The 25,227-nt window shown below is 44.0% G+C and overlaps 2 protein-coding genes across 4 annotated transcripts in view; both read right to left on the bottom strand.

Annotated features, from left to right (window-relative positions):
• Positions 1-175: 175 nt before the first annotated feature.
• Positions 176-8,945, bottom strand: LOC124006002 (tubulin-specific chaperone cofactor E-like protein). 2 transcript variants are annotated; one of them, XM_046315662.1, is made up of 10 exons: positions 8,876-8,945; positions 7,293-7,411; positions 6,802-6,866; positions 4,699-4,945; positions 4,333-4,472; positions 3,954-4,135; positions 3,463-3,719; positions 3,023-3,149; positions 2,184-2,300; positions 176-1,947 (listed from the first exon to the last, which is right to left on the bottom strand). In XM_046315662.1, the coding sequence occupies exons 4-10, from the start codon at positions 4,916-4,918 to the stop codon at positions 1,563-1,565; spliced, it is 1,428 nt and encodes a 475-aa protein (XP_046171618.1). In that variant the 5' UTR covers positions 4,919-4,945; positions 6,802-6,866; positions 7,293-7,411; positions 8,876-8,945; the 3' UTR covers positions 176-1,562. The 2 variants fall into 2 exon arrangements, with proteins under 2 accessions (XP_046171618.1, XP_046171617.1); XM_046315661.1 differs by having other exon boundaries at positions 4,699-4,881.
• Positions 8,946-16,432: 7,487 nt separating this feature from the next.
• Positions 16,433-25,227, bottom strand: part of LOC124005735 (tumor necrosis factor alpha-induced protein 2-like) — a 42,585-nt gene continuing 33,790 nt past the window's right edge. For both annotated transcript variants that reach the window (XM_046315241.1, XM_046315240.1), the window contains exons 5-13: positions 24,931-25,045; positions 24,455-24,565; positions 23,684-23,784; positions 23,242-23,355; positions 22,667-22,802; positions 21,475-21,597; positions 21,087-21,242; positions 19,914-20,035; positions 16,433-17,919 (exon numbers count right to left, since the gene is read on the bottom strand). In XM_046315241.1, coding sequence (XP_046171197.1) covers positions 17,637-17,919; positions 19,914-20,035; positions 21,087-21,242; positions 21,475-21,597; positions 22,667-22,802; positions 23,242-23,355; positions 23,684-23,784; positions 24,455-24,565; positions 24,931-25,045 — 1,261 coding nt within the window. In that variant the 3' untranslated portion in view covers positions 16,433-17,636. The remainder of the gene's footprint in view (positions 17,920-19,913; positions 20,036-21,086; positions 21,243-21,474; positions 21,598-22,666; positions 22,803-23,241; positions 23,356-23,683; positions 23,785-24,454; positions 24,566-24,930; positions 25,046-25,227) is intronic.

Below are 25,227 nucleotides of genomic sequence, written 5' to 3'. Positions count from 1 at the left end.
ACATCGGCTGATGTAAAAAGGGCTTTATAAATACATTTGATTGATTGATTGCCAGTGCATACTGACTACATTAAAACATGGGTTCACTAACCAAGAGAAGCTGTCTAGAGTAAACCAAGTAGCCATCTAAGCGACATAGAAATATTGTGCCTACCAAAAATAACGGACCCTTACCGCTCATTACAATGTTTTAATGACTAAATAAATACAACAAGCGGTATGAAATATGCTGCTATTGTCTAGTTTCCAATCTTTAGAGAGATCTAACTCTACTAAGCGCATCTTCCAATACTTTACTGTCTTCCAAATCAGACAATGACATAATACAACAAATTATGTCAATTAAGATTCAACAGGGAAACAAACAGCCTGTAAATTGGGATTTAAAGTGGCGGTGTCCCTTAGCTGTGAATTACCAAGCATTGCCTTAGTTCTACTGTCCCAGACAACCGCTACTGACATAGTGACCTTTGCCCTCGCAATGACAGAAAATAACACCAAGCATGAGCCTCTTCACACACAAGGAAAATGCATCAACAATGCAATGAACAGTACACAGAGTTCATACAAATCTTTGGTGAACACACAAAGCCTCTGTCTGCAATAGACCTGAGATACTTTGGCTCTGGCACAGAAGCAAATGTGTCAATAGGTGTTCAAACGTAATTTAGGCTTAACATGTACGGACGGTCCCAGACAGTGGAAGGATCCACACAAACTACATAAAAACACACTTAGGAAAGAACAGTCTCATGCAGCACTCTATGGTACATCAATGATTTCAGTCAGAGGCATCAATATCCTATAAAACACTACGATACAACTGGCCAAAGGAAAGACCATTTGAAAGCTCAACACGATTTGAGTTTGAATATCAAGTATCCTCCAAAAATACGAATCTTACTGAATTCAACGTAGGAGAACTAAAGCTAACTTAGAATAACCCATCAAAAACTATGGCTCGGTCTTGTGAGGAAGTGGAATGACACGGCGCGATGAATACTTCCGTTAGCTACAGTACAATCAACCTAGTACACTCAAAACAGAGTCTGTGGCACAGCAGTATACCATATCCTTTCATCAACTTCCTCTGCACACCACAGGGTATGCAAATGGAAGATTGTCTTAAAGATAAAAGATACTGTGGTTGTACTCTGCAATATCTCCTGTGCTCCTTCCCCAAAAGATAGACTTTTTAGGAGTCAAGGGCAGAGGCGTTACACCAAGACAAAGAGGGGACTCAGTCACACATAATACGCACACCTTTCGAGGGCAGCATACAAGACACATTTGTTCGGATTAATTGGTGTGTGTGTGCATGTGTGGTGCTGTGAGGTGAAACGCAAGCCAGTCAGAATCAAGAGTCAGAGTCGCTGTTATTCCTGATAGTGTGTCCCACATGGAATGTAAAACATAGGATGGGCGTAAGGAGGGGTGCAGGGAGTTCTTCAGACAAGATTAGGATGGGGAAGGGTATTAGCATAGAAATATAATTACTAGAACTGCATTAACCATTCAAGTCAATGTGCCATGATAGGTGGGCCGTTCTAGTTATTCTACTTCTATGGCGGGGGAGTTAAGGTTTTGGAGTTAAGGTTTGATAGTGGTTTGGCAGCGGTGGTAGTCCCCCGGCCAGCCTTAGGCACCACCAGGAGTTCGTCCCCGTCCTGGATACTGTAGGAGTGGAGGGCTCTGGTGTGGTACTTCATCTCCTCCGGCCCAAAGACACACTCCTTGTCGATGTAGTAAAGACGCATCTGATTGGCCGACAGCTGCACCACTGTCCTCAGCTGTTTCTTCAGCTCGGCCACAGTCTGGTCCAGGCGGATACTCACCTCCTCCACTTTGTCCTCGCAGTGCACCTCCACCTTGGCGTGGCAGCGGGGTCGAAGGTCGATCTCAGCCAAGGGTTCCAGCTTCCCGTATTTGGTCACCAGGCAGTGATACCTAGGCCGGCAGGTAAAAACGGGTTTAGCAACACACAAACACACTACATTTACATCACGGTGAGGTGAGGTTATTGTAATTATTTTTAATGAATGAGAAGATTCGATTTTTAAATGTACACATTTGAATAGGCACCTGATACTACAATTAAGCCAGTTAAGTATGTGCCAAATCCTTTTGAATGGATATATGCAGTCTCACTGGATCAGTGAAAGGAGAAGCACAGTGTTGTACACCTGTAAGGTAGCTCCTCCTCTGGGTAGTCGACATGGTAACGAATGAAGAACCTCTCCGAGTCCTCTCTCTCCCCGTCCGTCACCACACTGCCATTGAGCGATGATACAGAGGGCAGGCTGCGAGGATGAAGGTTGAGCTTTTCACTATCTAGATATATGGCACTGTTGAAGTATTGTGTGTGTGTCTGTGTTAATGCAATGTCACAGTGAGTATGTTTACAGGCACAGTAATAATTTGATATTAAACTGATTATGGCAGTAGGAAGATTATGCAATAGTCATGTAAACTCTGCTTATCATAATCGGCATACGGTCAAAATTGAAGTCAGCACACGCCGATTAAAACACCTGGTTTTCTGAATAATCTTTCAAATTATTAGGACATGTAAACACCTTAATCTGTGTTCCAGCGCTGTATTTGATCTGTGTATGTGCCGACACCAGCCGAGCGAGTCTCCCTCTTTAGCGCGAGTGAAGTGAGTTCGGAGCAACTGAATGTATCCGTCTTAGAAGTCGTTTTCACAGACAAACTTTCTAATGTCCGAACTCTGAAAGAAAACTGCTTAACCAAAAATAACAAGGTGGCTGTGGTAGAATGTTTATTTTAATTGGCAAAAAAAATAAATCGCCATCAGGTAACCTGTGTCCTTGTAAACAGGGTTGTTAGGGAAATTGCTCTTCTTGCAAAGCATGTAAACGTTTTAATCAAACCACTACATTAAATCGCATTATTGTGTGCATGCAACCGCACTCAGTGAAAAATGAGATCTTTCAACTAATTTGTGTGTTGAGGTCTGTGTGGTTGCCTCACTCACCCAGTAGCTCCCAGAGAAACTTACTGTGATACCATGAGGCTCCGACGCTCTGTGTTGGTATAGGTCTGCAGTAAGGGAATCCCCTGCAGCCTCACATCTTCCAGTTTAGGAAACTGGTTCAGCTTCTCTATGTCCTCCCATCGGTTAAGACCTGGCACACACAGAGACGCATAGCAGACCGCACACCCACACACACCTTATTAGACAATGAGATTAAAACTCATAACTTCCATAAGCAGTCAAAAAGAAGGATCTTTACATTTGTGCCCTGGCTCTGACACAAAAGGTTGAGATAACTGATGGTCAAAGAGGATGGTGGGAATGGGAGAAGAGGGGGATAGACAGACAGACAGCCAGACCAAGTAGAGGGGAGTGTTAGCGATAAGGATATTGGGTGCACTTAAAATATCCAAGGACAGTTGCCAGTGAAGGACACAACCCCAATACTCTGCTCTGGTTGATACCTGAGTTGTGCAGATTGATGCTGCGTAGGTTGGGGAAGAGGCGCCGCAGCATGTCTTCGGAGTCCTGAATGGAGCTCAGGTTACAGTTGGCCATAACCAGAGTTTCCAGGCCGGGGAACATGGGCCCAATCTTGCGCACCTCGGCCCAGTCCTGCAGGTTGTTGTCAGTGATGTGCAGCAGGCGCAGTGTGGGGCAGGGCACAGTAGAGGCTGACACGGTGGTGTACTCATTAAGGCACAGGAACAGCTCTTCCAGCCTGGCGGGCAGGGCAGGGAGCAACACAGACCATTATATATAGACCAACCTGGACCTCATGACAGATAACCACTCACTACTCTCTCCAGTCCACAATACTCGAGAAAGACACAAAATCCCTCTCGCTGACTTAGGGAAACAACATTTTCCGTCTTGAGAAGTGAACAATCAGAAGTTGCCTTTGCTAAATAAAAAAAGGTGTTTAAAAGCAGTGTAGCATCAAGGTTGATCTTACTCAGGCATCTCCCGTGTTAGTACGAGCACCGTGTTCCAGGACACTTGAGTGTTGTTGAGGACCAGGCGTCGGACTCGGGCAAAGGCCTTAGCGCCGCTAGGCTCCAAGACAACCTCACTTAGCGGGTTGGAGCTCAGGTTGAGGAAGTCCAGGTTGGGGATGTTTGACACAATCTTACTGATCTGAAAGGAGTGGCTTCAAACTTAGTGTGACGTCCTCAATATAATTATTCACACATGTAACTAGCTAGGATATGGGTGAGATTGCATACTGGTAGAGGAATTAATGTACAAAGTTACTATAAAATGTACCCAATTCGTATACTAAATGTACTCAATGTTTCCCGTCTTGACAGAGTACCCTAGTTGAGCCCACCCACCTCATGCCAGTCCTGGAGCTTGTTCTGGGACAGGTCGAGCTCCATCACGTGGGCACAGAAGGCTGCGATCTCTCTCTGCTCTCCCGCATGGCTGATTCCACAGCCAGCCAGGACGAGCACACTGGGAAGGTTCAAACGATCTATAGAGAGAGAGAGAGAGAGAGAGAGAGAGAGAGAGAGAGAAGGCAGAATGACTTGAGTAAACCTGGCCTCTCTCTACCATCGCTCAATCATCATAATCCTCATCCTCATCTTCATCTTAACTGAGCTGCTGAAGAGGAAGGAACCTACTCAGGGATGCCAATGGCGTTTTTAAAACAGGGTTCAATGGGTAAAACTGTGGATGGATCATATTGAAGTCCTCACCCTTCATGGGTGAGCCCTGTGGGAGAGTTGGCACTACCACCACGCCCATGCCGGGCCATCGGCGGTACGGGAAGTTCTCCGGGCTGTACTTCTCGCTGAGAACCTGCATGAAGGTGCGGCCCTCCTCCTCGGGTGGATCCATGGCCCCACTGTCCCACATCCCCTCTGGGTCGGCTGGGTCGGCTGGGACGCCGAAGTGGTAAAAGAGCCAAACACTCATAGAGGTTAGCTTGGCAGGGTCAGCTGGCTGAGACAATAGTGGAAGTCATTCACTTTCACACTCACGTCCAATCACCTGGAGGGGCTCGCCCATCACTAACACTAGCCTAACCTGTTTCACCTTCTAAACAGCTATACAATACATACCAGTCTTCACTGGAAAGTAGGCTATTCACATACGACACATTCTATTTTCATCTACAGTATTTCAATCAGGCTTGTTAACAGTTACTCTTTCACGTGCTCATTCAGTTGATGCTGCTTGATATAAATACCTTGGAGACCAAACAGACAGACCATAATAATACATTCAGTCGTCTGTCCTGAAGTCCTTATCAGTAAAACACAGGGAGACTTTCCCATAAAGCCCTCTGAACGCCTGAGAAAAGGGCGGGCCTATAATCGGTGATTCTCAAACTGTTTGTCTGGATTATGTTGTCGAAACCAAAAACAAATGAATTGAAAAAGTGGATAGACTTCTGCTCTTTGGACATAATATTTAATGTTTAACCAATTGAAGAAAGATTAAGAAACCAGCACACTGCTCTTGATAGTATTCAGTGATCTTTAATAAGCTTTACGTATCGGGCCTCACGGCCTTCCTCAAATGAATGACATTATTACGCGCTCCACCACCTTTGTTATCTACATGATTAAATGTCCATGTGGGCTGTGCTATGTAGGAAAAACCTCTCGTTCTCTCAAACAGAGAATCTGTGAACACAAAAGTTCAATCAGGAGAAACGACAGGGATTATCCAGTCGCAGTACATTTTGTGGCATAGAGAAAGTTAAAGGTCTTAATGATGAAATGCCTACGTATGTTATGTTGTAAATGTGAACATGAATTATTCCCCTATTTCAGACTATTCTGACGTTTTTCTTGCGCCATACCCATTGATTTATGAAAACTTGCTTGGTAGGTCGATGTCCTCATTGTGGTTTTACAGATGTGTTTAATACGTTTTATGTTCACACTTTATTCTAATATTTATGAAATGCATATTGTTATATTTGGTAGCACTTATTTGTTTTCCCTCGACTTCAACCCCATTCGATGAGTGGAACGGATGTGGGCGGGGCTAGGTCTACATAAGGGTGAATTATTATTTTTTTACTCTCAAAAGCTCTGACGAAGGCCGTGAGGCCGATACCTAAAGCTCATTAAAGAGCAGGGACACTAGCAAGAACTGTTTGCGGGTTTCTTTTTTTTTTCTCATTTTATTCAAACGTACCCATGCACCTGAAAAAAAAAGATAGCTCAGATGTGCGAGTGGCTTTTGAATGTTTAACCAACTGAACAGGCAAAGTTTGACACAATCCAGAGACACTGATGACATTATCTGGTGTGCATCAGGTGATTTTAAACAACTATGAGCAGGCAAGCTTTAGTAGTGTTTGACAACAAAACAAAGAAACCCATCCTTTTCAAATATGTTGATATTGGGATGGTGCTGGAGATGATGAATGAGGTCGTTAAGTGGTGAAATTTCTCTTTTGATATTCAACTGTGATAAAAACACATTTTTGAACGCCTTGCAGGTTGCCCTAGATAAACCACCATCTGCTGCTGGCTATATAAATAATGTATACGTTTTACTGAAATGAAAGTAATAGTATCATATTAAAGTACTTCACCAGAACGTGTAGGTCACAGTAAACAGGGGGATATGGCCTATATTTGTTATATTATGACAACAATAAAAGGAAATGATACATTACAGTATCCATAATATCCTTATACTTATCATTGTACAAAAGTGACACGTTACTATTAGGTTATTGACTAATATGAGCAAAATTATTTCATTAACATATATGAGTGTGAGGAAAATCATAGGTCATATAAAGTACAATGATACTATAGTAACAAGAGTGTCTTTACCTCCAGCAATGTTCCTCTCCACCAGTCCACTATCACAGCTCATTGTGGGTTTCTGCAGAGAAGGTCTGTCAGAAGGACACAGTTTTTGGAATTGAGGGACATTCATGTGCTGGTGGGACGGATTTGCAAGTAACACCAGTATAAAAGGAAGTACAAATCTCTTCTTCGAACAGTGTGCAATAACTCAATTTGCTCTTGCACTCTTTGCAAACAATGCCATTTTTTTAAATCTACAAAACATAGTGCACTCTGTTTACAATAGATTGTAGTTTTGGGAACAGAAAACTGTATTGAGGTCGGGCTGCAGAAATTCGGCCCAGTTCCATCTCTCCCACTGCCGGCCACTGACCTTCCTCTCCTCACCATACTATTTATACATATGATGCAACATCTGGCTTCTTGTTCTATCTGTGATGGCTCTGGCTGTGTGCTCACAGATGCCATAATGGGACATTTATAAAGATGATATCTCTATAATTCTCAATGCTTACTCCATAGTGGCTGGCTGGGCAGGGGAAGAGAGGCTGAGCCCTCCTCCTTCAGACTTCTCTCCAGTGAGGGGCTGCTAGGTGAACAGGAGGGACACGCAGGCACCACGTGAGAGTAGACACTGGAATCAAAACAAACCATATGCAGTTATGCATGATATTCAAATGACCTTAAAGAAATCTACATAAATATGTTTGTATTGTTGACTTGTTAAAGCATAACTTTGAGGGGCAGGTAAAATAAATTTCAGCATGGAAATGAATTTCGATTGTAAATAGGCCTAGGTCTACTCATTATATTCGTTTGACTAGGCTATAGCCCAGTCCAGGGACGTTCAACTAGATTCAGCCGTGGGCTGATTTATTCTTGAGCAGATGATCAGGGGACCGGAAACACCATTACAAATCATTTATAGGCTGCAAATTGACCGCAAGAAGCCCAAACAGATATAATATTTGACTAAAACATAACACTTTCAAACCTTGCTTACATTTTTATATGATCACTTATACTATATCTCTCTATTATGCGTGATAATACATTGGAACAGATTTCCTAAATTAAAATCACTTGGCGCTGATAATCTGGTGTTTTCAGTCTTTTATGTCCGACATTTAAAACATTTTGGGACATTTTGCTCAGAAAACTTGGGGGGGTCAAATAACAAAATCACCTGCGGGACCCAAGTTGGGGGACTCTGGCTATGTTATGTCCCCGACGTTGTATTATGTTTTGTGACTAGCTTGGCTCTGATGAACATCAATAGGCACATAAACTGACCATAATATGGTGTTGTTAACTTCAGAATAGAAAAAATAAAAAGGACCAAATGAAATATATATTTTTCCTGAGGTTCAAATATGGTCATGAGATTGTGCGAATAATTAGCCTGGTTCATATCTGTTTGTGCTATTGCCAATTACATTTCTGTCAATGTCAAGCCAAACATTGTTTGTGTAATCCATGCCAAATCCTTGTCACAGCTATCTAGCTCATTTACAGGTCAGATATTGCTCAAATTAAGTATTTGATATACTAGCTAGTGCTCCAGTACAGCAAATGCACATAATGAGTAATTTACTGCAGAGAGCTAACGTTAGCTAAAAATATGGCAATCATATCAGGGACAATTACGTGCAGATCAAACCGATCATGAAAAAGAACACAAAACAATAAAAAACAGTGAACGGACAACGCTACGGTGGAAAAATAAATATGCCAAGCATGACATTTTTACGTATTTTATAGGATAAACCTCGAGGCTGATTACAACGTGATTTCATAAACATTACACGTAAACATTCTGTACAATTTGACTGTAGCTTTCAGCTGCTAGTTATCTGCAGGATCAGTGGTTTGCTAGTTTGCAATGTATTAGGATTACACTAGTACGATTAGCTAGCTAGATGGTCTACGAATGGTCAGAGATTGGTCCAGACTCCACAGTCAGCATCATTGAACGACCCAATGCAGAGACAATGCATCAAACATGACGCAACTACTATTGTCATAATACGATTGCATTAGCTAGATATAATCTAAAGTAATATATATACATTTCATATTTTCGCATTTCCAAACTCACCTTTATTGATCTGTTCTGTGTAAATGTCTTGTTGTTGATCAAGCTGTCATTGCCTCTCTATCATCCCGGAAATGACGTATATTTATGAAACGTCTGCATATTTTCCCGATATTCTGCATGCGCAGCTTTGTATAGTATACAATACAATAATTTGTAATCATAACCCATTTACAATCATATGTAATGCTACTATAGCTGACATGACTGGTAATGATGCGAAAGGTTTGAAAAACAGTTTGCTGACTAAATATGTTGCACATCGATATCTCTGCTAAAACGTTTTCAGGGATATACTTCCTGCCCCTCTTGCTGTTGCATACAAATACAAATGATGAATTAAATTTGATGACATTGACTGAAGGAGTGGTGGGCAAAACCGAGTACATCCACTTGTACATGACAAGTGTCACAGAAATTCCCATGACTGTACGTCACTTTAATACCATGTCCTGCAGCGTCCTCTCCTGGTAAGAAGCTTGTTGTTTTGGTTCAATTGGAAGTGGTGCTGTCCCCGCTGGGAAACTACTGTCACTGTGCTGGCGCCCTCTAATGAACATCCCAGCCTGGTCTCATACGAAATCAAACCAAATAAAATTGTCGCACATACACATGTTTAGCAGATGTTATTGCGGGGTTTAGCGAAATTATTTTGTTTCTAGCTCCGACAGTGCAGTAAAATCTAACAAATAATATCTAACAAGTTCACAACAATACCCATAATACACACAAATCTAAAGTAAAGTAATGGAATTAAGAATATATAAATATTTGGATGAGCAATGTAAGAGTGGCATTGAATTAAATACAGTAGAATATAATATAATACAGTATATACATATGAGACGAGTAATGCAAAATATGTAAACATGATTAAAGTCACTAGTGTTCCATTATTAAAGTGGCCAGTGATGTCAAGTCTCTTTATATAGGGCAGCAGCCTCTAATGTGCTAGTGATGGCTATTTAAGTCTGATGGCCTAGAGATAGAAGCTGTTTTTCAGTAGCTCGGTCCCAGCTTTGATGTGACTGCACTGACCTTGCCTTCTGGATGATAATGGGGTGAACAGGCAGTGGCTCGGATAGTTGTTGTCCTTGATCATTTTTTTTGGCCTTCCTGTGACATCGGGTGCTGTAGTTGTCCGGTTGCGGGTGGTGCAGTTTCTGTACCAGGCAGTGATACAGCCCGACAGGATGCTCTCAATTGTGCATTTGTAAAAGTTTGTGAGGGTTTCAGGTGGCAAGCCACATTTCTTTAGCCTCCTGAGGTTGAAAAGGCTCTGTTGAGCCTTCTTCACCACACTACCTGTGTGGGCGGACCATTTCAGTTTGTCAGTGATGTGTACACAGAGGAACTTGAAGCTTTCCACCTTCTCCCCTGCGGTCCCGTCGATATGGATAGGGACGTAGTAACATAGTAAACGTAAATCCGAGACACTCAAATTAGTAAGTTACTTTTCATATAGTATGTTACCGTTGGTATGGTTACATAAGACAAAAGTTTACTTAAGGCAGAAATTAAAGGAGGGTGGTTGGTCTGGGTGTCAGGTAGCCTAGAGCGTTGGACCTGTAACCGAAAGGTTTCTAGATCAAATCCCCGAGCTGACAAGGCAAAAATCTGTCGTTCTGCCCCTGAACAAGGCAGTTAACCCACTGTTCCTAGGCCATCATTGTAAATAAGAATGTGTTCTTAACTGACTTGCCTAGTTAAATAAAGGTTAAATAAATAGTTAAATAGATGTATAACGCGAATGCCTAGCAATCCAAAGGTTGCATGTTCAAATCTCATCACAGACAATTTTAGCTAATTAGCAACTAACAAATACTTCCTACTTTTATTTACTTTGCAACTAGTTAGTATGTTAGCTAACCCTTCCACTAACTCTAACCACAGATAGAATAATGAGACATACATTTGAAGTCGGAAGTTTACATACACTTAGGTTGGAGTCATTAAAACTCATTCATCAACCACTTCACACATTTCTTGTTAACAAACTATAGTTTTGCCAACTCGGTTAGGACAACTACTTTGTGCATGACACAAGTAATTTTTCCAACAATTGTTTACAGACAGATCATTTCACTTATAATTCACTGTATCACAATTCCAGTGGGTCAGAAGTGTACATACACTAAGTTGAATGTGCCTTTAAACATCTTGGAAAATTCCAGAAAATGATGTCATGGCTTTAGAAACTTCTGAAAGGCCAATTGACATAATTTTAGTCAAATGGAGGTTTACCTGTGAATGTATTTCAGGGCCTACCTTCAAACTCAGTGCTTCTTTGCTTGACATCATGGGAAAATCCAAGACCTCAGCTGAGCCAAGACTTCAGAAAAACAATTGTAGATCTCCACAAGTCTGGTTCATCCTTGGGAGCATTTTCCAAATGCCTGAAGATACCACGTTAATCTGTATAACCAATAGTATGCAAGTATAAACACCATGGAACCACGCAGCCGTCATACCGCTCAGGAAGGAGACGCGTTCTGTCTCCTAGAGATGAACGTACTTTGGTGCGAAAAGTCCAAATCAATCCCAGAACAACAGTAACAGACCTTGTGAAGATGCTGGAAGAAACAGGTCCAAAATTATCTATATCCACAGTAAAAGGAGTCCTATATCGTCATAACCTGAAAGGCAGCTCAGTGCTCCAAAACGGCCATAAAAATGCCAGACTACGGTTTGCAACTGCACATGGGGACAAAGATTGTGCTTTTTGGGGAAATGTCCTCTAGTCTGATGAAACCAAAATAGAACTGTTTGGCCATAATTATCGTTATGTTTGGAGGAAAAAGAGGGAGGCTTGCAAGCCGAAGAACACCATCCCAACCGTGAAGCACGGGGGTGGTAGCATCATGTTGTGGGGGTGCTTTACAGAAGAGATTGGTGCACTTCACAAAATAGATGGCATCATGAGGAGGGGAAAATTGTGTGGATATATTGAAGCAACATCTCAAGACATCAGTCAGGAAGTTGAAGCTTGGTCGCAAATGGGTCTTCCAAATAGACAATGTCCCCAAGCATACTTCCAAAGTTGTGGCAAAATGGCTTAAGGACAACAAAGTCAAGGTATTGGAGTGGCCATCACAAAGAGCTGACATCAATCCTATAGAAATTTTGTGAGCAGAACTGAAAAAGCGTGTGTGAGCAAGGAGGCTTACAAACCTGACTCAGTTTCACTAGCTCTGTCAGGAGGAATGGGCCAAAATTCACCCAACTTATTGTGGGAAGCTTGTGGAAGGCAACCCGAAACATTTGACCCAATTTAAACAATTTAAAGGCAATGGTACCAAATACTAATTGAGTGTATGTAAACTTCTCACCCACTGGGAATGTGATGAAATAAATAAAAGCTGAAATAAATCATTCTCTCTACTATTATTCTGACATTTCACATTCTTAAAATAAAGTGGTGATCCTAACTGACCCAAGACAGGGAATTTTTACTAGGATTAAATGTCAGGAATTGTGGAAAAACTGAGTTTAAATGTATTTGGCTGAGGTGTAGGTAAACTTCCGACTTCAACTGTATACACTACCGTTCAAAAGTTTGGCGTCATTTAGAAACGTCCTTGTTTTTGAAAGAAAAGCACATTTTGTTGTCCATTAAAATAACATCAAATTGATCAAAAATACAGTGTAGACATTGTTAATGTTGTACATGTTTTATGGAATATCTACATACGTAGGCGTACAGAGGCCCATTATCAGCAACCATCACTCCTGTCTTCCAATTGCACGTTGTGTGTAACCTCCCCACATCTACCTTTGACTCATTCCTCTCTGCCTCCTTCTTTCCACTCCTCTCCTCTTTTGACCTCACCCTCTCACCTTCCCCCCCTACTCACAAGGCAGGCAATACGCTCGACCTCATCTTTACTAGATGCTGTTCTTCCACTAACCTCATTGCAACTCCCCTCCAAGTCTCCGACCACTACCTTGTATCCTTTTCCCTCTCGCTCTCATCCAACACTTCCCACACTGCCCCTACTCGGATGGTATCGCGCCGTCCCAACCTTCGCTCTCTCTCCCCCGCTACTCTCTCCTCTTCCATCCTATCATCTCTTCCCTCTGCTCAAACCTTCTCCAACCTATCTCCTGATTCTGCCTCCTCAACGCTCCTCTCCTCCCTTTCTGCATCCTTTGACTCTCTATGTCCCCTATCTTCCAGGCCGGCTCGGTCCTCCCCTCCCGCTCCGTGGCTTGACGACTCATTGCGAGCTCACAGAACAGGGCTCCGGGCAGCCGAGCGGAAATGGAGGAAAACTCGCCTCCTCCTGCGGACCTGGCATCCTTTCGCTCCCTCCTCTCTACATTTTCCTCCTCTGTCTCTGCTGCTAAAACCACTTTCTACCACTCTAAATTTCAAGCATCTGCCTCTAACCCTAGGAAGCTCTTTGCCACCTTCTCCTCTCTCCTGAATCCTCCTCCCCCTACCCCCTCCTCCCTCTCTGCAGATGACTTCGTCAACCATTTTGAAAAGAAGGTCGACGACATCCGATCCTCGTTTGCTAAATCAAACGACACTACTGGTTCTGCTCACACTGCCCTACCCTGTGCTCTGACCTCTTTCTCCCCTCTCTCTCCAGATGAAATCTCGCGTCTTGTGACGGCCGGCGCCCAACAACCTGCCCGCTCGACCCTATCCCCTCCTCTCTTCTCCAGACCATTTCCGGAGACCTTCTCCCTTACCTCACCTCGCTCATCAACTTATCCCTGACCGCTGGCTAAAGAGAGCGAGAGTTGCACCCCTTCTGAAAAAACCTACACTCGATCCCTCCGATGTTAACAACTACAGACCAGTATCCCTTCTTTCTTTTCTCTCCAAAACTCTTGAACGTGCCGTCCTTGGTCAGCTCTCCCGCTATCTCTCTTAGAATGACCTTCTTGATCCAAATCAGTCAGGTTTCAAGACTAGTCATTCAACTGAGACTGCTCTTCTCTGTATCACGGAGGCGCTCCGCACCGCTAAAGCTAACTCTCTCTCCTCTGCTCTCATCCTTCTAGACCTATCGGCTGCCTTCGATACTGTGAACCATCAGATCCTCCTCTCCACCCTCTCCGAGTTGGGCATCTCTGGCGCGGCCCACGCTTGGATTGCGTCCTACCTGACAGGTCGCTCCTACCAGGTGGCGTGGTGAGAATCTGTCTCCTCACCACGCGCTCTCACCACTGGTGTCCCCCAGGGCTCTGTTCTAGGCCCTCTCCTATTCTCGCTATACACCAAGTCACTTGGCTCTGTCATAACCTCACATGGTCTCTCCTATCATTGCTATGCAGACGACACACAATTAATCTTCTCCTTTCCCCCTTCTGATGACCAGGTGGCGAATCGCATCTCTGCATGTCTAGCAGACATATCAGTGTGGATGACGGATCACCATCTCAAGCTGAACTTCGGCAAGACGGAGCTGCTCTTCCTCCCGGCGAAGGACTGCCCGTTCCATGATCTCGCCATCACGGTTGACAACTCCATTGTGTCCTCCTCCCAGAGTGCTAAGAACCTTGGCGTGATCCTGGACAACACCCTGTCGTTCTCAACTAACATCAAGGCGGTGGCCCGTTCCTGTAGGTTCATGCTCTACAACATCCGCAGAGTACGACCTTGCCTCACACAGGAAGCGGCGCAGGTCCTAATCCAGGCACTTGTCATCTCCCGTCTGGATTACTGCAACTCGCTGTTGGCTGGGCTCCCTGCCTGTGCCATTAAACCCCTACAACTCATCCAGAACGCCCAGCCCGTTAGTGTTCAACCTTCCCAAGTTCTCTCACGTCACCCCGCTCCTCCGCTCTCTCCACTGGCTTCCAGTTGAAGCTTCCGCTACAAGACCATGGTGCTTGCCTACGGAGCTGTGAGGGGAACGGCACCTCAGTACCTCCAGGCTCTGATCAGGCCCTACACCCAAATAAGGGCACTGCGTTCATCCACCTCTGGCCTGCTCGTCTCCCTACCACTGAGGAAGTACAGTTCCCGCTCAGCCCAGTCAAAACTGTTCGCTGCTCTGGCTCCCCAATGGTGGAACAAACTCCCTCACGACGCCAGGACAGCGGAGTCAATCACCACCTTCCGGAGACACCTGAAACCCCACCTCTTTAAGGAATACTTAGGATAGGATAAAGTAATCCTTCTCACCCCCTTCCCCCCCTTAAAATATTTAGATGCACTATTGTAAAGTGGCTGTTCCACTGGATGTCATAAGGTGAATGCACCAATTTGTAAGTCGCTCTGGATAAGAGCGTCTGCTAAATGACTTAAATGTAAAATGTAAATGTGTTAGCTAATCCAAGTTGATCATTTTAAAAGGCTAATTGAAACCCGTTTTTCAATTATGTTAGCACAGCTGAAAACTGTTGTTCTGATTAAAGAAGCAATAAAACTGGTCTTTTTTAGACTAGTTGAGTATCTGGAGCATCGGCATTTGTGGGTTCGATTACAGGCTCAAAATGGCCAGAAACAAAGAACTTTCATCTGAAACAGTGTCAGTGTATTCTTGTTCTGAAAAATGAAGGCTATTCCATGCGAGAAATTGCCAAGAAACTGAAGATAGAAGACCAGCATCCCAGAGTCGCCTCTTTACTGTTGACATTGAGACTGGTGTTTTGTGGGTACTACTTAATGAAGCTGCCAGTTGAGGACTTGTGAGGCGTCTGTTTCTCAAACTAGACACTGCAATGTACTTGTAATCTTGCTCAGTTGTGCACCGGGGCCTCCCACTCCTCTTTCTATTCTGGTTAGAGACAGTTTGCGCTGTTCTGTGAAGGGAGTAGGACACAGCGTTGTACGAGATCTTCAGTTTCTTGGCAATTTCTCACATGGAATAGCCTTCATTTCTCAGACTCTTATGGTTGTTGTTTTTGTTGTTGTGGTAAATTACTGTTATCTTACATGAAAGTGTAAAAGAAAAGATTATTGGGAAAAAACGACCACAACTAAACATATTAGTTTTCAACCTAGTTGGACAACAGCAAAACTCTGTTTACTGAAAAAGAAGCTTCTCTGTAAGCATTATTAGAAGTCCTATACTCCTGAACTGGACCAATCACTTTTTCCACATTGCCCAAATACACAAACTACCCCCATGCACCCGCCCTGCTGTTTTCCTTCAGAAACCAAGCTTGAGTCTTGTCTCTCTAACATCCCTGAGTTATGAGAGAGGGACTCTTTGCCAAGACGCTTTGGGTGGATGGGTGGAAAACAAAACAGAAAGAAATAGCATTGTAAAACACAAATAGATGTAGACGTACACACAACAGTTGTGCTGTAGCTTTGTGACCCTGTAGTTAGGGGCCAGAAAACAGCCACTCCATCCAGACAGCGGCATGGTAAAGATCTGTTTGTGAACATTGTTTTCCATTCAGGTTGGTTACCAAGGAGTTGTCACCTCAGCTCTGTCACGGAAAATGTTACATGATTGGTTTAATCCTCTCTCATCAATGAATTAAAGGAAAGTTAACAACAGGCCCTTCAAAACACAGAGATGGTTTGGGAGTGAGGTCCCATCAATCTCCCATCGTTAATGGTCATTTAAAACAAAGCCAAAATATTTTATCTCTGTTGTCGTTTATTCTCATTTAATTAGATGATTTATGTACGATTTCAAAGCAGATAGATCATTACATCCAGATGTTTAATTATGGAACATCAGGTGAACAGATGAAACGTTTTAAATCAGTGTGTGACCAAAAAAACAGTTGAAGTTTCAGTCCAAAATGTCTGCTTGTTGATTTTTTTTAAATGATGATTTTTTATTTTATATTAAAAAGTGCAAGTATCAGTCAAATTATCTGAGGATTCAAATATTTGTTATCAACAATCATGAAGAACAGTAATTATTCATTGTTTAATTTACATAGGTAAAAGTACACATCTGAAAATAATCTTTATGTTCATCTTCAATGATGGCTGTCGAATTATTTTAGTCAGGGTCTCAGCATTTGACAAATCCCAAGCTTGGAATGATCATACATTAATTAGACTGGGATTTACAGTTTGACATTGATTACAAGCAGCCATAATAAATAAATTCATTGGTTGGTACATAAATAGGCAGTTATGATTTCATACACTCACACAGGCTTCAATCATCTCTTGAGTTGCTCAACATACATTACCCCATATACTGTATATCACAAAATGAAAATAAACTATGAATCATTATTTTAAATACAATGAAAATCACCACTGAGATGACAGATAATAAAAATGGTGTAGTACCTTAGATCGAGCTTTTATCATGTGCAACTACAAAACGGACTCCAACCTTACCCATATCAATGTCAGCACGTTATGGGATTGTGTGTGACATTTTGATTTATTCCAAACAGTGCTCTTGATCAGTAGAACTGATTTAAACCACAGTTCCTATCTAGCCCTCATAGTCACCTAGGTGCAGTATGAAGAATCTTGTCCAATAGGTTGCTTGTGTCTCTTTCCACTGCCCTTTGTCAAAAGGAGTCAATACCAACAACCCACAGGGGTTCAAGTCCAAAAGTCCTCTTAAATGGGTATTTTCATATTTTTCTCCATATGGTTGCACTTATGAAAGCTCTTTCCCAGTCTTGCAAGGACTAGGCATATCGCTCACAATGGAAACAGTCATCATACTTTCTCTACCAAGGTGGCTGTGAAGGGTGAAAGGTCACAACATGGCTATTCTTTCCTTGTGCAGAACTTGACAACGAGCTCCATTGTGACTTGCTGTTGAGCTGCTGTCTGTCTGCTTGAGTCATCAGAACGTTTCCAGAGCAGTTAGTGCCGTTAGAGCATGTCGTCGTACGCCTCTCTGACCGGGGCTCGCTTGGTACGCCGCCGTCTCAGTCTGGAGAAGCAGGAGGAGGCGGTGAGGGCGATACGGCTCAGGCCCAAGTTCAGGCAGTGCATCTCGGATGTGACGGGCACCTCGGAGAAGAGGGCGCGGTCGCGAGTCAGCCGTGTCAGGGTGTCACTGTTCTCAATGTCCTTCACGATGTTCAGGATCTCCTGGCGCTCCGTCTGCTGAGTCATCCCACGGATGTTCAAGATGGCCGACACATGTTTCTTCCTGCAAACAGAGGAGAAAGAGGGCTTAGTCTAGTTCACACTAATACAAATCGACATGGAACAAAGATGTCAGGGCGGTAGGGTAGCCTAGTGGTTAGAGCGTTGGACTAGTAACCGGAAGGTTGCAAGTTCAAATCTCTGAGCTGACAAGGTACAAATCTGTCGTTCTGCCCCTGAACAGGCAGTTAACCCACTGTTCCTAGGCCGTCATTGTAAATAAGAATTTGTTCTTAACTGACTTGCCTGGTTAAATAAAGGTTAAAAAATAAATAAATAAAATTATAGGCCACATCTAGCACATAAAGCCTTGAGTTGAGTTGAAAAGAGTGTATCTTGCATCACTGCAATGGCAGAGTGAACCATCACAAGGACATGATATGGGTAGGAATAAAGAGAATCATCAAAATACTGAGAAGGCAGTCAGCCCTGAGGCAAGTCACTAAGGAACATGGGAAGTTAGACAAAATAGTTAGTTAGAGAACGTTCCCAAATGGTTCTGTCACACCTTTTACATACAAACACAATTAGTAAAACATCTGCCCCTGTTTTAGGGTGCCTGACTGGCCTCCGATTTGACACCTTGGCCTATGGAAATCTCCCTGCGGGCAAGTACGAGCGGCTCTGAAGCCACTTCCTCTCTGTTGCGACTTCCACTTCCTCTCTGTTGGGCTGAGCAGCAGCACAAGGCTGAATGACAAGCAGCCATAAACACTAACAGCAGCCCTATCCCTGGGACGGTAGTAACTCCACCTTACCCGACACCCTAGACCCACAACAATTTGCATACCGCCCCAACAGATCCATGGATTACGCAATCGCCATTGTATTCAACACTGCCCTATCCTATCTGGACAAGAGGAATACCTATGCAAGAATGCTGTTGATTAACTACAGCTCAGCCTTCTACAGCTCAACACCAGAGTGCTGGCTTTCTATTCATATACTGTCCATACTGTCTACAAACACTATCCTATACATATATATTTATATTCCGGACTCAGACACTGCTCGTTCTAATATTTACGAATTCCTTTCTTTCTTTAAAAAAGTGATTTGCGTGCGTTGTTTTTAATCGTTAGGTATTACTGCACTGTTGAAGCTGGGAACACAAGCATTTCGCTACACCTGCGATAGAATCTGCAAAGCATGTGTATGTGACCAATAACATGGATTTGATTGTGATGATGGAGCCCAAACTCACTTCCCACCACGACCAGTGACTATCACCAAAAATAACACGCAGATAAAGTGGTGGGCAGCTTGGCTTCTGGGAAACCTTGTTTTTCTGTTCGCTACTACGGAGGATGCAACCAGGTGATAGATTGCAATTGGTATTTGGAGCAAATTATGCCATGAAACCAACTAGGGTATTATTGTACATAGTGTACAGGATAGTACGAGGCCCTGAAGGGCCAATGCCCTGCACAGTTGCAAGCATCAGGCGTGTACTTTACAGAGGGATTTTGTCATACTTGATGCGATATGTCAAGGATTGTATGGTGTAGTTTCTGTCAATTGGTTAGCACTCTCCAGATTCAAGTCAAGATTCCAAACAATACACGCGAGTCTGTTATGAGTTACGGATGGAGACAAATCTTAATTTAGAGAAAGGATTACATTGAGGACTGCCTGCCCACGCCAGGTTGTGCTCCACAGCTACCATGTCACCCCTGGGCAGGAAGTACGTGTTTTTGCTTTGTTTTCGCCCAGGACCCGAGACGGCCAAACGGACAAGACCCCCCCCCCCCTTTAATGTGTGCCAGCGACGGCCAGCAGCTCCCCATAAAAACAAGGAAATGACTCAGCTCTTGTTTGCTTTTAACAAGTCCTCCATTTGCCATCCATAATTTATGAAGAACAGTAGCCATGTTTGCTTTTGGGGTGTTTCAGTCCACCTAAGCTTTTGGAAATGTGGACGCTCATGTGGCTCGATGGAAGTCCTGAAAATATGGCTGTCATTCTCCATAGATGATCGCTGCCTCCCATGCTCCTTACCGAATGTCTGGGAACTCCCTCACCAGGACCCCCACCTCCATTTGGATGGAGGGGATGTCTTCCAGGAGGATGATCTCAGAGAGGTGTGGGATAGCACTGTCCAGCCAGGAGGAGGGAGATTCCTAAAGGGGAGAGAGATAGAGAGAGAGAGAGAGAGAGAGAGAGAGGTGGGATCAGAACAGATCCTCTAAACAGCACAAATGAGGATACAACCGTCTAAACAGGGCAATTCATGTTCAAGTAGTTCTGCAGCGTCATGACAGGTCAACAGGCTATTCTCTGACTCAATGCCTTTGAATCTACTACCTTGGCAACGGCTCAAACCCAGACCTAGATGAAGTGATTTCAAGCCTTAATGGTTACAACTAGATTGGTGATGTTCACACATTCGTTTGACTAGAGGGAACCATCCGATAACATAGACCCAAAACACCAAAGGTTAGAAGTACAGCGACGGTATTGAGCGCGCAAACTCAATTACCTGAGCATGAAAGTGACCCTGTTATTCTGAGAGGACTAAACTGTGTGGTCGACCAGAGGTTCATTCTGGTCCTCCACTCAACCCCAAAGGCTTGTCAGGGCTCCTAAGGCCCAGGGCAGGATGCCAGACCACTCGTCTGTAAACAACGCTATCCTGTTGTCCAGAGAGGTGACAAATGGATGTCTTATCTGGAGAAAGGGGCGGACGCCACAGAGGGAAGGATAGGGAGTGGGCTGGGGTGAAGGTTGAGGTGATTGCCCCCTTGTGCAAACGGCCTGCCTGGTCATCCATCGCTATCTAGGTTACAGTAGCCATTCTTTTTTCTCTTTTTTCTTTTTAACCCCTCTTCCGAGGTCAAATATGATTTATTGATTTATTGATTTTATCTTCACGTCTCCTTTGTTTGAACTCATCCGGAGTTGTTTCAGTAACTCTCGTGATTAATGAGCACACACACACACACACACACACACACACACACACACACACACACACACACACACACACACACACACACACACACACACACACACACACACACACACACACACACACACACACACACACACACACACACACACACACACACACACGCCACACGCCACACGCCGTTCGTTGCGTCATGTCACAGGCAGCACTGTTGATCCGACTACGGTTCTCCAGTGTACCATAGCTGTTCTAGAATGACTCACCAGATCTTTGAAGAGCACTTTGACCTGCTTGCCCTCGTCACGCAGTCGTCCAGCCATCCTCTTCCTCATTCTGAGTGACGTGCAGATGATCCTCCCCCTCATGAGGGAGCGCAGGTATTCCATCAGAACCCGTCTATGCACCTCTCCCACCAGGACCTGGGAGAACGAGGGAAAGATTGATTGATTCATTCTATCAGCCAATTATCCATTCAGTCAATCAATTTAAAAAAAACAGTTTTCTCCTGAACATTCAGTTTTTTTTTATGCTTAGAATTAAAACCAATCAAATATCTTTGAGTTATTAGTGCACATTTTAACATTGTGCCAGAGGACCTTAGCGCCTCCCCATGACTACATGGCTCATACTTGCTGTGTCCCTGCCATGTACCTGATAGGGTGGGCTGTCCATCCTGCGGAACTTCTTGAAGTGTTCCTTAATATGGGACTCGATTTGCTCATAGCTCTCTGTGTTGTTCAGCCACTTCCTCTTCACCAGCTTCTCAAAGAAGGGCTAAATATGGCCAGGAGAGGGAAAATGTGAGTGAGCAAGAGAGAGAGACAGGAAAATGGTGAGAGAATGAAGAAGACTAGGAAGCGAGGGAGACAGAGAGATGTGGATGTGGCACCTGAGTCAGATCCGTGTTTTATCGCTAACTGAGTCACCCGACTGGGTTTGTGTCTTCCTATGAGGATGTGTGGGCCGTTTAGACCAATAATTTCACAGATTGTGACTTCCTACCCAACGACAACAGCATAAAAAGCCCCAGCTCGGTCAACTGTGCCCCTGGAAGACTGGCACTGCCCGTCTCTATGGCGGCTACTGAAGAGGAGTGGAACTGCATAGCCTGCCAGTAACTATGTGGCATGCTGCCAATCTAATCTTATTTAACCATGTTTGTCACATTGGAGCGGCTATTTTAGGGCATCAGTTCTTCAGCACATCCCTGAGAACTTTGAGGGCAAGCCGTGTGGAGAACACTGATAAGATGTGCTATATATTCTGGGACACATGGCAGACTGAGGGACGCTTGAGGGCGTGTGTGTGTGTGTGTGTGTGTGTGTGTGTGTGTGTGTGTGTGTGTGTGTGTGTGTGTGTGTGTGTGTGTGTGTGTGTGTGTGTGTGTGTGTGTGTGTGTGTGTGTGTGTGTGTGTGTGTGTGTGTGTGTGTGTGTGTGTGTGTTTTTACTGTGTGTGTGTGTGTTTTTACATTTTATTGTACTTGTGAGTACCAGAAGTCATCATCAGAATAGTAAACCAACTAAAATTCTGAGAAGTGAGGACAGTCCTCACTTGTAAAAAAGGCTATTTTAGGTTTAGGGGTTAGGTTTAGGATATATGGTTAGGGGTTAAAGTTAGGGTAAGGGTTAGGTTGAGGTTTAGGGGTTAGGGAAAATATGATTTTGAATGGGAATCAATTGTTGGTTCCCAAAAAGTACACACAAGTATAGTAAGACATAGCAGTGTATGTGTGTGAGGTTGTTTACATGTTGTGTTAGAAAGCTGTGACCATGGGTGTGTTTAGGAATCCTATGTGTGTGTGTTTACATATGTGTGTGTGTGTGTGTGTTAAGAACACTCACCCTTATACGCTCATACAGTCTGTCACTCAGCACCTTCACTCCCTGGTTGGCTATTCTGTCCAGGGAAGTGTTTGCTCGCCTGGCTGAGTCCTCATTGATGGCAGGGTCACACTGCACACAGCGCTGGACAAAACCCCTGCACACGCACAGTCACAGCAGACTAATGAATACATTGTACACTTACATGATTTATGCCTGTTTTAAGGAATATTCTGAAAACACACCAAGGCAGTTTTTGCTCTGTACTTGAAAACTTGAATGCTAACATGTACCATTTTGGGGAATTGTTTTTGAGTATAGTATTTAAAGGGAAACTCTACCCAAAAACGATATTTTGGTATAAATTCATTAGTCCATTGTGGCCCTAAAATGTTCTGCATGTCAGCAATCGAGTCTTCAAGATATATAACTTTTTACAGAAATACAGCTGGTGTGATGCATTTTGCATCATACCGGCTGCAAAACAAATACCAAAATATATTTTGGGGGTGGAATTTCCATTTAAGGCGTTATTGGGGAAATGGACCGACTGTAACACAATGCAGGCTAGCCTACTGCTGCTACAACAGTCCTACCTGAAAGGGGGACAGCAGTTGACCAGGGCGATGGTCTTGGAGACATATCCATCCTCGTTATCCCCAACCATGTTGACCAGACACTCGTGGAACATCTCCACTTTCCTTTGGAAGCTGGAAGTTAAGCAGTTTTAACAGTATTAGAATGTCTCATAGAGATGTTCCTTTCCATATTCCAGTTGAACTGGTTGGTTCCAGTTGATATATTCTAGCATTATTGCAAAATAAAATGCAGTGGGCAGTGAGACAACTATAGGTTTGACCCTGTGTAACACTCTTTTCATTCTAAGAACGATGACAGTGACTTTGTTCTTGGCCTTATTATGTAATATGTAATAATACTGTGTGCTCTAGGCCTTATTATGTCATATGTAATGAGACAGTGTGTTCTAGGACTACTACAGTGTGTAACATGTCATTCTGCAGTGTGTGGTCCTCTCACCTGTACAGGAAGTCGGCCAGACCATTCAGACTGCACTGAGCCACAAGGGAACCCAGGTTTCTGTTGATGGCAGCTGACTGCTCGAGATCTACCTGCAGCCTCTATACACACACACACACACACACACACACACACACACACACACACACACACACACACACACACACACACACACACACACACACACACACACACACACACACACACACACACACACACACACACACACACACACACACACACACACACACACACACACACACACACACACATACCAGATGTAATGTTGGCTAAAGTGTATTATGTGTGAAATGCTATTTGAGTCTTTCTTTTTTTCTTTTACTGCATCTGTGTAGAAAGTGCTGGTACCAATCAAGGCCACTAGAGGCCAGTGAAGGGACTCTTAACACAGTGAGCTGTGATGGAGTTCTAAGGGAAGTGTCTGTATTGACTTTGGCTGCTGCTTGAGGAATGTTTCCTCTGCTCCACCAGATGGATGAGTTTATCCTCAAAATACGAAGTGACCACATTTAGCGTGCAATACAAAACCATGACCGGCCTCATCAAAATCAGGAGAAGAAATCAATTACTTACGTAAGCTCCTGCTATCTAACCGTGTGTGTGTGTGTGTGTGTGTGTGTGTGTGTGTGTGTGTGTGTGTGTGTGTGTGTGTGTGTGTGTGTGTGTGTGTGTGTGTGTGTGTGTGTGTGTGTGTGTGTGTGTGTGTGTGTGTGTGTGTGTGTGTGTGTGTGTGTGTGTGTGTGCGCTTACCTGGATGACGGTGCGAGCCAGCGTGATCTGATACTCCTCGATGTGCAGCGTCTCCATCCAACGCTTCTCCTCCTCATCCAGCACCTGAGACAGCTCCGTGGTCACCTTCTCCTGGAACGCAACCAGACCGCACGGTCAGACACAACTCCGCCATGCACTGAACCACTGTGAGCTCTGCAGCCGCTAAGCATCAAAATATTCCCAACAGATGCCGTCAAGACGTCAAGATGGAAACAGGACTCGCAAGTGAGTTGCGTAATGACCTGAGCTAAATTGTCTGGCTTGTCTGGCTTCCATTGTGTGTTGTCCGTCGTAGACAGGAAAACCCACGAGCTGACCCTGAGACGGTGCGCACTGATTGGCTGCACTGGTCAGAGTGATATCCCTCCCTTTAGGTGGACAGGAAGGACCATAGGAGCACCCTTTTCGGGGTGCACCAAATGAGGAGGGGTGAGGGGTGGATGGTCGGCCCTTACCCTGACAGAGTTGAGACAGTCCAGCTCCAGTTTGTCCACGGTCTCCGAGGGCAACAACGGCCCCAGCTGGGACCTGCTGAAGGGCGTCGTCATGCTGACTGTTCCAAGGACGTCCCTGGAGCGATTACAGTAGGAGGCCAGAGTCAGTGGCATACCCATACAGTAACACTTAACTAATAAACGACTGTTTATCTACAGTATAATCGACAGTATTTATGCACAGTATTAGGTACAATAACATCACACCACCTTGTAACATGCTTTACCGTGAAAGCATAAAGTGAAATGAAACATTTC

This window comes from Oncorhynchus gorbuscha, linkage group LG19, assembly GCF_021184085.1.
Source record: "Oncorhynchus gorbuscha isolate QuinsamMale2020 ecotype Even-year linkage group LG19, OgorEven_v1.0, whole genome shotgun sequence".
Lineage (NCBI taxonomy): Eukaryota > Metazoa > Chordata > Actinopteri > Salmoniformes > Salmonidae > Oncorhynchus > Oncorhynchus gorbuscha.
This window is presented reverse-complemented; position numbering and strand designations above follow the sequence as displayed.